The sequence below is a fragment of the Bombus pascuorum genome, chromosome 3, assembly GCF_905332965.1.
Source record: "Bombus pascuorum chromosome 3, iyBomPasc1.1, whole genome shotgun sequence".
NCBI lineage: Eukaryota > Metazoa > Arthropoda > Insecta > Hymenoptera > Apidae > Bombus > Bombus pascuorum.
Window position 1 is genome coordinate 9,296,859 of NC_083490.1, and position 13,409 is coordinate 9,310,267.

The following is a 13,409-nucleotide window of genomic DNA, read 5'->3' on the forward strand; positions in this document are numbered from 1 at the left end:
TTTATAGCTTGAAAAACAAATTTCAACCGATATTTAAATCTTATGTATAATAATATAAACTAAAGAATAAATATTTCATAAAATTTAAAACGCCAATATTGAAACAGATTTTTAAGTTGGATACAATTGTTTCTGAAAATATTTTAGGTTATCCTAAACATGGTTGGTAATATGTACATCACACTTCACATGGTATTGTCATTTGAAGTGCGCATTGAAAAAATGGCGGATGGTAGTAGCTATTGACGAAGTAGAGCCGAATAAATTGTAAATTTTTAAAAAATTTAAGAAAAAAGGTGTATCGCACGGTATACGTGTAACTAAAAAGATTCAAAATGGGCTCGAATAAACGACATAAAACCGAGAAGAGTCGGGACGCTAAGAAGAAGCGTCACCGTAGCCGTTCACGAAGCTACACGCCTGAACGCGAGAAATCGGAAAAACACAGGCATCACAAAAAGCATAGAAGAAAAGAACGCAAGGATTATGATAGTGATGGTTATTATCTGATTCATTATTTTTAAATTATACGAATACGTTGTACAGTGCCTTTTCTCAATGTCGTGTGTTTTAGTAAAAAAATTAACTACGCGCGCACCGCTTCAAAAATGTAATTATTTATGAGCGGTTAGATAAGCTAAAATACTTTTCATTTATCTCTGTTATTTCTCCTTGTCATCGTTTCGAAAATAATATCGTGTTTCGTCTGCGCAGAAACATATTTATCAATTTCAAGTACAAGATTAAGTAATTTGGAGGGAATCAAAGCAAATAATAATATATACTTTGCATAGGTACATAAGCATTTACTATGATGAGCATACGATAGTTAATATCAGTTAATACTGCGTTTATTTTATTTCAGTTGAAATAGTTAATGCACCTCCACCCCCAAAAATTTCTAAGTCTTCACATCCGTCAACGCCTCCACCTCCTGAAATCTCTAAGCAGCACAGCCCTTCACCAAGCAAAGGCGGTGGAACACAAACATCTCTATCGATTGAAGAAACTAACAAATTAAGAGCAAAGTTAGGTTTAAAACCATTAGAAGTTGATAGTGGACCAAAAGATGATCCTAATAAGATTAAGGATGACTTGGGAGAGTTTTATCACAAGCCTGCTCCTGATGTTAACGAAAAGTTAAAAACCCAAAAATTAAAGGAAAAGATTGGCACTCAGAAACAGAAGAGACTAATTGAGGCTAATTTAGCTAAAGTAAAGAGTTTAGGTGAATGTGATTCTGATGATGATACCAGAAATTGGATTGATAAGACCAGACGTTTAGAGGAAGAGAAGAAAAAAGCAGAAGAAAGGGTATTTTCAATGTTTTCCAAATATATATTACTCAATCAGCATATTTACAATTAATGTTTTGATCTTTTCTATTTTCTTGCTAGGCAAAAATGTTAGATCAGTTAGATGAAGAATTTGGAATTGGAAATTTGGTTAAAGAAGAAATTCATGCTGCACGTAATACAGCTTATACTGAAAAAAATTTAAAGGGCCTCAAAGTGGAGCACAATATTGTAAGTACCTACATTTATGCATATTTTCAAAAATTATAGCAATTGAATGATATTCAACAGGAGAAATTTGAAGAAGGCAAAACACTTGTCTTAACGCTAAAAGATCGACAAGTACTAGAAGAAGGCGAAGACGTGCTTGTTAACGTAAATATAACTGATGAGGAACGTTATCAACGTAATATTTTCAATAAAACGAAGAAGCCTGGTTACGATGCATACGATGACGATAACTTCGATGAATTCGGTTTCCCAAAGAAAACAATTTTGGAAAAATATGACGAAGAGATTGGAGGAGCGAAAAAAGACACTTTCACACTGGGAATTAATAACATCAAAGACGTGAAGCAGAATAAACTCGACTACGTTAAACAACGTTTAGCCAATAAACGATTAGAATCATTACAATTAACAGAGCCAAAACTAGCTAGTGAATATTATAATGAAGAAGAACTTGCGAAATTTAAGAAGCCAAAGAAAAAGGTAATTTTGTGAAATCAAGACTTCATACTATTTTTTACATAATGCACAAGCTCAATATTTTGTCATATTATTTTAGGTTCGAAAGATTAGAAAGAAATTAAAAGCAGAAGATTTAATTCCTGAAGACAATGATTATCTTCGAGATCTTGGAAGTAGGAGAGCCAAAAAAACCGAAGACGTAAAAGAAAACGATGTTTTGGACGTAGATGATTTGGGAGGTATTTAGTATATTTTTTTAAAGATTATAATTACTTTTTAGCATTTGGATCTCTGTTGTATTGTTAATTATTATTATGCGTATTATGTACCGTTAATTATTACTATTAATTATATTAATTATTTATACTGTTATATTACTATTGTACTGTTTAAAAATACATAAGCCAATCTTTCTTCATCCTCAAGCTCCCACTGAAGATCTCAGTGGAATAAAATTGGAAGAAGATGACAAAGAGTTGGAACTACAATTAGCATTGAAGAAGGCTCAAAAACTAAAAGAATCCCAATTATCAAATATCGAAAAGGTAGTTGAAACTATAAAACAAGAGTCTATGGGATCTGAAGAGAGTCAATCTGGAAATATTGTTCTTAACGCCACTGCAGAGTTTTGTAGAACACTAGGAGACATTCCTACTTATGGTCTTGCTGGAAACAGAGAAGAAAATGGACAGGAGTTGATGGTATTGAATGTTTTATTACTATATTTCTCTTGAAATGGTATTATCTAATCTCCTTTTCCTAATTTCTTTTTTTAATAAAAAATGCAGGACTTTGAAATGGACGGAGTCAAAGAGGAACCTCCTGCAAACGAGGATGAAGATGACGGCCGTGGCGCATGGAATACTGTGCATCTAGGTATCTCTAACATCCAAGCAGATTTTTACATTATATATAATCTTGATCTTTTACATTGTATATAATCTTTTATATTTTATGAACAGATGAAAGTACATCAGAACCAGTAGCAATGGAAGCCGCCATTTTAGATGCAGAACCTTCGCTCGGACATGGCGTAGGTGGAGCGTTAAAACTTGCTATGAGCAAAGGTTATTTGCAAAAAGAAGATAGTAGTAGACCATCTGCGTCTCGTTTCGCACATCTACAAGCTCAGAATTACTCGATAGAGGACAAGACTTATGGGTATGTATGAAACAACTATCATTCAATAGAAGAAGCTTTCTTACATATTTGGAAAGAGAAACAAATGTGAGAAATATTCTTCTATTGAATGCATATCAACGAACCTTGTTAGACGAGTCTCTAGTGAATTTCAAACTGTTAGTTAACAGTCGTAAATAGAGAGCTCAGATTTCGGTGCTCGGAAAATGGATGATCTGCTACCGCAACGAGATTAACTACTTTGTTGGAGATGATGAAAGGCCTAAGAAGAGGTTAGGATTGATAGAGGTATGTTTATATTATGCGATTCTACTGTACCAAGCGAGATCTGTACGAGCGTTCTAGACAAGTCCAAGTATGTATTGAAGTTGCATTAATATAATTAGCAAGAAAAGAAGTTCATCTGCTATATATACATCACAGTATAATATTTTACTATTGCATTCTATACATGCATGTTCAAATATGGGTAATAAAATAACCTTTAGGATACGGACTTTATACAATCTTGGTTTGAACTGAAATCCTTTTTAATATTTATGGTTATACGTTCTATCGAATATGTTAAAAAAGTTAATCTTCTTTGAGGAAGTAATAACAAATAATTTAATACATACATATACATATAATTAGTTAAACTTAAGTATATCTTTGATAAGAACATATTATTGATTACGATAGTTAATATCGACTTGTTTAGATTCGTGTCAATTTAATCGCATAATGTAATGTATCTTTGAAATTTAATAATTTTTTTGTTCGCGGTAACGTAAATTTCGAAACACCGAATTCCATGAGCTACTATCAATTTTTACACTTGAACGAAGTTTATTGTTATTTGTATTTATCTTTGTTTTTTTTTTAGAGACGATGATAAATTTGGTAGAAGGGATCGTTTCAATGGTCCAACGTCAGAATTCAAAGAGAAGGATGGTTTCAAACCAAATGTTAAACTGGAATACATCGATGACGATGGTCATGTTTTAAGTGCAAAGGAAGCTTTTCGATATCTCTCACATAAATTTCATGGGAAAGGTCCAGGAAAAAATAAGGTAAACTTATTTATTATCCTACCTAAAACTCTCTGTCCTTTTTAAACTGCAAAGTGGATATTAAACATAACTTTATAATTTATAGGTTGAGAAACGAATGAAAAAAGCAGAACAAGAAGTTTTAATGAAACGAATGTCATCTACGGATACCCCTCTAGGAACGCTTAATTTATTACAAGCAAAACAAAAAGAAACTCAGTCGCCATATATAGTACTCAGTGGAAGCAAACAAATGCAAACGTAAAGCAATTTTATATTACTCTAGCAGATATTAATTAAAAGTTAATTTCATAATACTTATGAATATTTTTTTTCAGGACTAGCATATCGAAGTCAAAGCATTAAGTCAAAAATAATTGTTGTAAGAACTGTATATAATATAGTGACAGAAAATTTGGTATCTTGTCGGTATACTTTTTCAACAGAATAGTACGTTGGAAAGTGAATACTTGCACATTTTTGCTTTAATTTGTTAATCTACTTACACGATAATAAAATAACATTTGTGAGTTTACGAAGACAACTAATTTTATTTGGGCCCATTCTTTTTGTAATTGAAAAAATCATTAAATAATAAGTTTTTTAAATAATATAATTATTTATTTTATTTTTAAGGTTTTGTTATACGGGAACATTACAATTTTAGTTTTCGCGTATGATATGATTGAAATATTGTGTTTATATTTTACAGACAAGTTTGTAAGGCTTTACTTACATTATAAGTCAGATATGCTCAATTGATATATGAAATCTTCAATATATGTACATATCGATGCAGTTACCAGAGAAAATTACTTACATTCTCTCGGTATATATAAAACAGTATAAACTCATATTTTGTCACAGTTCTTTTCGATAATCATACTTATATACTTAAAATATTTCATCTTAGTTTTTAATCAAATAAATTGACTGCTATCACAATAAAATTAAGTGTAGGGAACAAACGATGTTCACAATTATATCTTATTTATATCTACATTAGAATAATACGATTTCTATATGCTAACAGTAACATGTGCATAAAAGCTATAAATATTTTAACATTACTTCTTAATTATTCATCACAATTTACGATTAAAGTTCCTAGTTATCTACTTGTACAAATTGCTATTCGGAAGGTAGAAATTCCGGTACTACAAAATATTTTATCCTTTCTAATAATTACTGTACAAACGTACTGAACATTGTTTGTTTTTATCTTTTTGCTTTTTATTTAGTACAATATGTTATTATGAGATTAAAAATATTTATTGGCTTGCTAAATAAAAGAAGTCTTGATCAATTATAATGACAGCATGATTCGCTACTGATATCAATTTGAGTATTTTTACAAATTATCAACGTCATTATTTCGTATTTAAAAAATGATTTCTCTTTATGAGAATTGATTATAATACATAGTATATAGTATCCCTGATATCACAAGGCTTTCCTTTGTGCAAAAATAGTAATAATACTTGATGATTTCTCGAATCTTACACAGTGCACAATAATTATATAAATTATATCTTATAAATATGTCTCGAATATACACGATACAGTTACATCTCAATATATATTTTAGAAAACTTCTTCTCTACTAGTTATATACAATTTAAAAAAATTTGTTTTCTTTTCTAGAAAGTTTGGCACTTCGCTCAATTATTTATACAAAAGTAATAGGAATTCTTCGTAACTAAAAACAGTAATCTTTTAAATATATTGTTTAGCTATTATTTGAAAATACTTTTTTAATTTAAGGTAGCAGTATATTTTGTATTGTTAACTAGGAATTTTTGTGTAACTTTGAAACCCTGTCAAAAATTCAAGTTGACTTACTATTAGGGTTATTGCTCGCTGAAATTTGTTATTTTAATAAATAAAAATTTTGGGCAACTATGTACTAACAACAAAAAATATATCATTAATCGAACAAACAACGTTTATTCCTTTAATTCAATATTTATTTCTTAAATGAATTCCTATCAATTTTGTAATAATCTAATGTACATTTTGATACAGATATGACTTCTATTTGCTTGATTCTAAGAAATTTAGTTTACGCCAGTAACATGTATTTCGTCAAATAATATTCACCAATAAATTATAATTATCTACAATTCTGTTACTTCGCAAAATTCAATAGAAATTATTTTCTATGTTACTGTCGTTTTAAACAAATTTCTTGTCAGCAGTTTATTTATTATATTTATGTAAATATTCCTTTTTACTCTTTCCTACATTCAAATATTTTTGATAGTTATTAACTTGCTGTACTTATTCTTCCTAATTTTTCTCTAAGTTTTTTGTTTATGTATATACATATATACGTATGAACATATTCAACTATATCTGATACTGATACATTCACACAGAAACATACGCGCACACAAAAGTCGCGTCAAGTTTTTAAATATTATAAATTGACTTCTTTGTTATATATAGTTTTGCTTATTTTCTGTTCTCTATCGCATGGTATTAAAATCATTGGTATAAGTAAAAGGGAAGTGCGAGTCTCAGCATATTTTGATCGGCAGTTCACCTCTTGTAGACGGAGCTTTTGTTAAAAAATAAAAATTGATTGTTGTATCAAAAAATTGTATACAAGAGAGGACACGTGCACGAAATGTGGAAGTAAAACATGAATTACGATACTGTTCCGTTAGCTTTTTGGGTAGACTTTTCTCAAGTTAGTTACCTTCCAAGGCATCTTCCTTGAGCGCAACATCATTAGCAATTGTTATCTGTTCAACGTCTCTATGTTCTGGTTCTGAGCGTTTTTGCTCATACCTTCATCTTGGCCGCTTGGGCTCGATAACCTTGTTGATTTTATCGACTTCAATTTCGTTGTTCCTCCATATCTAAAATTCACATCGCTGCAGGTATCCAGAGGATGCATCGTTCCAGTTAAATTCGTCACGTTATCATCGTTTGTAACTTCCAACTTTGTAATTGGTACTTTTTGAACAGATCCTAACTCATAAGCTGATTTCGATGACTTCAACTTCATTTTTGAATTTAATGGCAGCGAACTCGATTTCTCCAAATTGACTTGTTGGATCTTCAAATGATTATCGTCCTGCACCATGTTCTGCTGTTCGGTTGAATTTACCGTATCAGTGATCCGAATATCTATATTGACGGTTTTTGGATCGTTTTCGTCATTTCTAACACCTTGCTCATTCGCATACTCATTCCTAAGAGCGGCCAATTGTGCTCGTTGCTTCTGAATATGATTATGCGAGTTTGAGAAGAACGACGAGACTCTCTCCAGTTTTGTAGCCAAGTTTGGTTGGCTCAACGTGGATTTTAAAGGGTATGGAGTATCCACTACGTTATTATTTTTTAACAAATTTTGAGATTCTCTTCCTGCGGAGTTACTCTTGATCATTCCCATTTTGTTATTATCCTCGAGCACTTTTAGAGAGTACAATCTACTGGCTGTGCTTCTTCGTTTCTCAGCGATGCTTAACTGAGCGATTATTCGGCGAATTTCACCAGGAAATTCGATGTCTGGGCGAGTTTCAGATAGTTGTTGTATAAATGCACCCAATGTGGCGACAGTCACTTCTAGACTGCGATTCTGAGATTCAAGTTTGTGCAGGGTCGATTGCTGCATAGATCTTGCTGTCTCCAAACGGTGCAAGTCGTTCATAGTAATCTGTGATTATAATTATATTTATTTAATTTTAGAAGCAGTAAAACCTTATAGTTTTTAAGTAAGATTAATGTTTAAAGATCTTACTTCAAGTTGTCCAGTGAGCTGACTGACTTCTTGCGAAAGTTGCTTGTTAAGTACTTTTAACTTCTCCAGATTTTCCATTTGCGGTTTCATTGATATCATTTCTTCCTGTAACACCTGGTATTCCACTCTATATTCGTTCAACTGCTTCGTAATCTCTTGATCCGGATAAAACACGCGTTTCATAACTCGGTCCAGAATTTCTTTATCTACAGCTGGTACGCGCGTCTATAATTAAGAGAAAGTAAGGAACATAGGTATTATAGTTATATCAGAGAGTTTTGTAAAAAAAAAAAAGAATTTCTCATACTTTGAGATATTCCATAATTTCTTCAAAACTGTCACACATTAATAATTGATCTTGATGCTCTTCTAACAATGCCATAGCTACCCTGAAAAGTACTTCAGTACTTTCCAAGAAAAGTAAATCTATAAAAATAAATATAAAAAATAAATACCTGAAACTGTAAAAATAAACACGTGTGTATAAATTTGTATTCATCTTGTTGTACTTACCAAAAACTCTAGTCACAAAACCAAGTGGAAATTGACTGGCAAATAAAGTTAGCAACCATGGTGCAGCGTATAATGTGGGGGAAACCTCATGTTTGTCAAAATGATTATAAATCGCAGGCAATCTATCGTGCAACAACCTGGATAATTGATACAGGTACAATTGTAAAGCTGCCATATCAGGAAGATATAATTTCCTTAGGCCTCTTCGAAACATTAAGTGTCGCAGGAGGAAAAACGCTATATCTTCTGACATCTATTAAAAATAAACCATATTTTAAGAAAAAGATGCTTATTAATAAAAATTAAATACTAATTAATAAAATAACAAAAATTAAAAATATTTAAACTCACGTGTAAAAGAAGAATGCCAGCTACGAAACTGAGACCTTGACAATAACCAACTTCATGGTCCAGAAGCGAGTAAGCTTTCAGCAAATTGAACAAAGCTAATTGTCCAGGTCCTAGAGGTGAACTGAAATATGGATGGTTTGGAAATGTTCGTCCTAAATCTATTAAAATTGCATGTTGCTGGGACGTAAGCTGTTTCAAAAGCAAATCGTATGGTGTATTGTAATTAGGGAAGTCGCGTGTGTCTATTGGAGGTTGCTTCAAGCAAAATTGTTCAGCCAAAAATTGCCATACTTCTCCTCTCTTGCCTTTTGGTACACCTATAATAATATGAATAATTATTAAATCGTTAAGTCATTATATCTAAAAATACCTTGATATTTAAATTTTTATGGTCACTTACCTTGTTTAATAGCATGTAAAAGCATTTGATTATCACATTTTGTAGAGATCCTCGACTCTTTGCTTACTAAAAGGTCCCATACTTCCATTAACTCGCGGCCACAAGTGCTAAGTTCATCATACTCCAATTTTATTCTCTTAACAGTCGCTTCTTCTTGACGAACTGAAATTAAGTACATTTTTATGTACACGTTGAAAGAAGTATTTCTCTATTATTCAGAAAAAGATATTAGATAGTATATTATTAAATATTGGATTATGTTACCTCTAAGCCTCGCGTTCTCCTTCTCCATTCGTATAAGTATCACCTGCTGATTGATAGCTTTCTTCCACAGATCCCTTAATTCTTGTTTCGTTCTGCGCGTCGGCGTCGCCTGGGGAGATTTGATGATGCCAATATTTCCTGTTTTATCGCTTTCTTTTTCGTGATCTTTATTGGGAGTTACAACTCGGTTCAATATAGCTTGTCTCCATGAGCCATTTGACTGTACCGAATTGTTTCCATCTGTCTCAGTTGGAGACATTTTTGGTGAATTTCCTACCTTCAGGAATCTATTAAAGAATATCATAAAAATAATAAAACAAATTCAAGTTATAATTATAAACTACATACTGTCAAAAATTATACGTACATATCCATCATAGAACTCTTTGGTCCAGTATTTACAGTCAATTGTTGTTCAGGTGAAACCCTTAAAGATTTGGGTCTACTAGAATCCGGCGAAATATCTGCCATGGACGGCTGTCGCGACATATCGGGGCTTTGGCTACCGCTTTTTTGTATCACAGTGTTGAGGTGGCTTATATCTTTTAAATGTCCAAGTCCAAGGTCATCCCGCGAACCCTTTCTCTTTATGAGGTTATCAAAACTATTTGTAAGCGAGCGTTTCGCTTTCATGAATATTGTGCTTCCGACACCTACGCCTAGGTATTGATTAAGAAATTCACTCCTGAAACGTATTATAGATTAGATTGAATTATTAACATAAATAAAAATTGTATTTTTAATAAATATTTCAAGAAATTTTTTCTTAAAAGAAATTTTACCTATTCTCGGCTGTGTCATGAACGTGCCTAGCCTGTTTCGTCTCGCAATGAGCACGCAACAGTCTTATTAAAAATTGATTTTGCTCGCGTAAAGATGTCCCTGTACCCCCGGCGGCCTCAGCATTTTTGTATTTACTAACTACGATTTCTTGCTCGTCCTCCGGCAGCATTTCCATCCGCGAAAAAATTATATTCTGGGTCCTCCTGTCATTCTGTCCTGAAACCCGCAGGAGAACATGCCAACTTCTTACTCGTCCCATAATTTTGTTGGCAATTAAAGGGAGACAAGACATAAGTATACTCGTAAATTACCTTCGATTTCCTGGCACAACTTGTTATACCAATACATGGGGCAGTGTTCGCATGAAAACACGGAATATCGGTCTTTCCTTGAAACTTCGCACGTTCCAACAAACGCTTGTGAAATAGCTAAAAAATACGTGTATGATTTTAAATTGTTTGATTTTAGTAAATTGATACTTCAATGTATTTTTATATTGTTAAATTAGATGTACTTGATTAGAAATTATGGAACTTCTACATTATTAGTTGTTTATACAGGGTGTTCTATTAGTGATGGAGTCTGCCTTATCTGAAATCAACACTGAAAGATGATTAGTGTATTTATTACCAAATCTTAGCCAATATAAAGTTTAATTTCTTATATTAATTAATAAAAAAGAAGTTACATACATACATATATATAACTCATATATATGTATATATATATAGGAACTTTCTCGTTGCAATGCCGGATTTATTTCATCGTAGCAGACACCATCAATAAAGAACAAGAAACTCGTTTTACCAGCGACAAGATCATCTGCAACGGATTCCGATTGGCACTTGAATACGTAGCCAACAAAAAAATCCACGTTATTCTCTTTGCAAATAAAACCGAAGTGCTCGGGGTTCTTGATGCCTTGCACGCAACTCGCCACGTCTCTGAGTTGCTTGTGAAGCAATACCAGCTTCCTATCCGGGCTGATTAATCTCAAATCATGTCGGCCTACCTGAAATTCAATGTCAGATTAGATCAGTTTCAATACAGATTCTATATAATAGTATATATATTATTATTATATGTAATATATATATCGAATCATTTCAAACCTGGAAGAGCATCGTACGATTATGTTCGTCACCTCCTCTCGCCATGGAATCTCTCCTGGCATTCAACACGCTACCCGTAGAGGAAGCCCGGTTTCGCATAACTTCCGGTACTTGCATTGAATTATTGTTTGTAACATCTCGATTCTCCTCGCGCTCGTCTTTCTCGGCCAGATTGGGGTTCTGTGTCTTTGGAAACGTTTCCACCGAACCGGTGAGTGCTGACGGTACACCCAGCGAGTTAACCGGCGATATGACCCCATTTCCGGAGACATTTTCTATGCTTCCGGTCTCACTAGCACTAGATTCCTGAAGTAAAAATTGTTTCTTGATATTATCTAATATACTGATTTTTTGAATTATAATTAATATACGTACATTAATATACGTACATATTAATATATGTACAATTATAATGATATTATAATAAATATTATAATTAGAATATATGTATAATTTAGTATAGAATTAGGAAGAAAGGATAATTTACCGTGCTATTTCTCCTATTATTAGAAGACGTTAAAAGCGATTGGCGCTGACTTTCGGAAAGAAAGTTAGTCACTGACGGTCTCGATTTTTCAAGACCGTGGACGCGAAATCTTACTAACGCATCGTCTATGAAGCCCTCCGATACCTTTGGATGCGACACTCTGATTTTCCCCACATAGAGCACCTAAAAGTTATTGATTATTAATCTATATTTTAAAAGAAAATTATTCAGTGAGAAAAATTGTATCTAAATTAAAACTGGGGTCAGGGACTTGTAGCTTTTAAAGATCATTCTTGCACTAATTAAAGTATATATATTTAGAGGCTGCTACAAGTATTAATAGCAGAAGTGCTAATAAATATATTTATAGTCTACAAATTTTATTTTTAAATAATCTCATTTTGTATTTTATTTTTATTCATTTATACTTATTAACTTCATAGATGTATAGAGTAATAAAAAGCGTTTAAAGGAGAAAAAGAAAGAAGAAACACAAAGAATCACCTCAAAGAAATGGGAGGAACTTGGAGATATGTCAGCACCTAGGGACGTTAGGCTGGCCGCGCTACTTTGCGATCTTTGAGGGACATCCCGACTTTCCTTCATATTTCTGAGGAATTGTTGAACCTGGAAACAAAGCGAAGCATTGAATTGCAATCTCTCTCTCGTGACATGACATCATGGTATTTAAGTTGTAAATTAATTCTTGTCACGCGACACAGACAACAATCGTGTCTTTAATTCTCGAGTTTGAAATTCTCGCGAAAAATACAAATTATGCAAATTTAACATTTTATTTTAATTTTAGATTTATAAGTTATATTTAAATAATAACGAACGAAAGAAAGAATGTATTTTATTAAAAATTATGGAGAAAACCGATTTAAACGTTTTTTAAATAGATTCCTTCCAATTTAGTTACAAAGCTCGCCAATTTACATAGTAATGTATCGATTTGCATAATTCACACTGTTGTATAACACTAGTGTGGTGTACGTGCATCACCTATGCGTTATATATTGACGATATATTTTCGAGGTAAAAATTTGTCAGAAATTTCCCAGAAATAATCCAGGATGTAGCATCCTAACTGCACCATTAATATACAAACCGATTTCGCAAGGAAACGTGGTCCAAACGTGGCCGATGGCCGTGGACCAAAATAAATTTGTTTCGAGAGCACTCGCCGGCCGCATGGTTTTCTCTTCTTTCTTTTATATTTTTCTTTCCTCTCAAACAATTCCAGATTCATTGTTTGTTCATCATTCATTCTTAGATTTTATTATATTTTCTTACGTTTTATTCCTATTTTTTATCTACTATTGTATAAATTAGCGATACATATGTAATATTTAAAGACGAAACAAATCTCAATCTAGATTTCATTTCTATAGCTATGTTTATAAACGCATGTCTGAATGCGCATAAACATTCGCAGTCTAGTAATTAAATATAGATATTTTGTTTACCATTTAATGATCTAGAATCTAAGAAGATCGATCGGTAAGTCATTTACAATAATAAAACGCCATTGAACTAGTGCGACATCTACATCATCCCGATTTATGAAACAACTTTCTTATAACTCAATAGCA

At 32.5% G+C, this 13,409-nt stretch overlaps 2 protein-coding genes across 6 annotated transcripts in view; one reads left to right on the forward strand and one right to left on the reverse strand.

Annotated features, from left to right (window-relative positions):
• Positions 1–172: 172 nt before the first annotated feature.
• LOC132905035 (U4/U6.U5 tri-snRNP-associated protein 1) lies at positions 173–4,691 on the forward strand. 2 transcript variants are annotated; one of them, XM_060955953.1, is made up of 11 exons: positions 174–498; positions 866–1,314; positions 1,398–1,526; positions 1,587–2,006; positions 2,083–2,224; positions 2,412–2,686; positions 2,774–2,861; positions 2,948–3,146; positions 3,991–4,177; positions 4,263–4,417; positions 4,495–4,691. In XM_060955953.1, the coding sequence occupies exons 1-11, from the start codon at positions 336–338 to the stop codon at positions 4,520–4,522; spliced, it is 2,235 nt and encodes a 744-aa protein (XP_060811936.1). In that variant the 5' UTR covers positions 174–335; the 3' UTR covers positions 4,523–4,691. The 2 variants fall into 2 exon arrangements, 1 of the variants encoding a protein (XP_060811936.1); XR_009657722.1 differs by lacking the exons at positions 4,263–4,417; positions 4,495–4,691 and adding an exon at positions 3,289–3,413 and having other exon boundaries at positions 173–498; positions 3,991–4,179.
• A 64-nt stretch (positions 4,692–4,755) lies between these two features.
• Positions 4,756–13,409, reverse strand: part of LOC132905033 (TBC1 domain family member 1) — a 39,258-nt gene continuing 30,604 nt past the window's right edge. For 3 of the 4 annotated variants that reach the window (XM_060955950.1, XM_060955951.1, XM_060955948.1), the window contains exons 2-15: positions 12,319–12,441; positions 11,815–11,997; positions 11,328–11,633; positions 11,023–11,227; positions 10,527–10,643; positions 10,215–10,431; positions 9,800–10,117; positions 9,433–9,719; positions 9,169–9,330; positions 8,769–9,085; positions 8,418–8,670; positions 8,212–8,330; positions 7,905–8,129; positions 4,756–7,820 (exon numbers count right to left, since the gene is read on the reverse strand). In XM_060955950.1, coding sequence (XP_060811933.1) covers positions 6,900–7,820; positions 7,905–8,129; positions 8,212–8,330; positions 8,418–8,670; positions 8,769–9,085; positions 9,169–9,330; positions 9,433–9,719; positions 9,800–10,117; positions 10,215–10,431; positions 10,527–10,643; positions 11,023–11,227; positions 11,328–11,633; positions 11,815–11,997; positions 12,319–12,420 — 3,732 coding nt within the window. In that variant the 5' untranslated portion in view covers positions 12,421–12,441 and the 3' untranslated portion in view covers positions 4,756–6,899. The remainder of the gene's footprint in view (positions 7,821–7,904; positions 8,130–8,211; positions 8,331–8,417; positions 8,671–8,768; positions 9,086–9,168; positions 9,331–9,432; positions 9,720–9,799; positions 10,118–10,214; positions 10,432–10,526; positions 10,644–11,022; positions 11,228–11,327; positions 11,634–11,814; positions 11,998–12,318; positions 12,442–13,409) is intronic. The other variant, XM_060955949.1, reaches the window with a different exon arrangement.

Bases quoted from the DNA above. Each gene is read 5' to 3' on its own strand.
- LOC132905035 (XM_060955953.1), top strand. From the start codon at position 336: ATGGGCTCGAATAAACGACATAAAACCGAGAAGAGTCGGGACGCTAAG. The intron at 2,687-2,773 runs GTATTGAATGTT...TAAAAAATGCAG, and splicing joins AAAATGGACAGGAGTTGATG to GACTTTGAAATGGACGGAGT. The intron at 3,147-3,990 runs GTATGTATGAAA...TTTTTTTTTTAG, and splicing joins ATAGAGGACAAGACTTATGG to AGACGATGATAAATTTGGTA.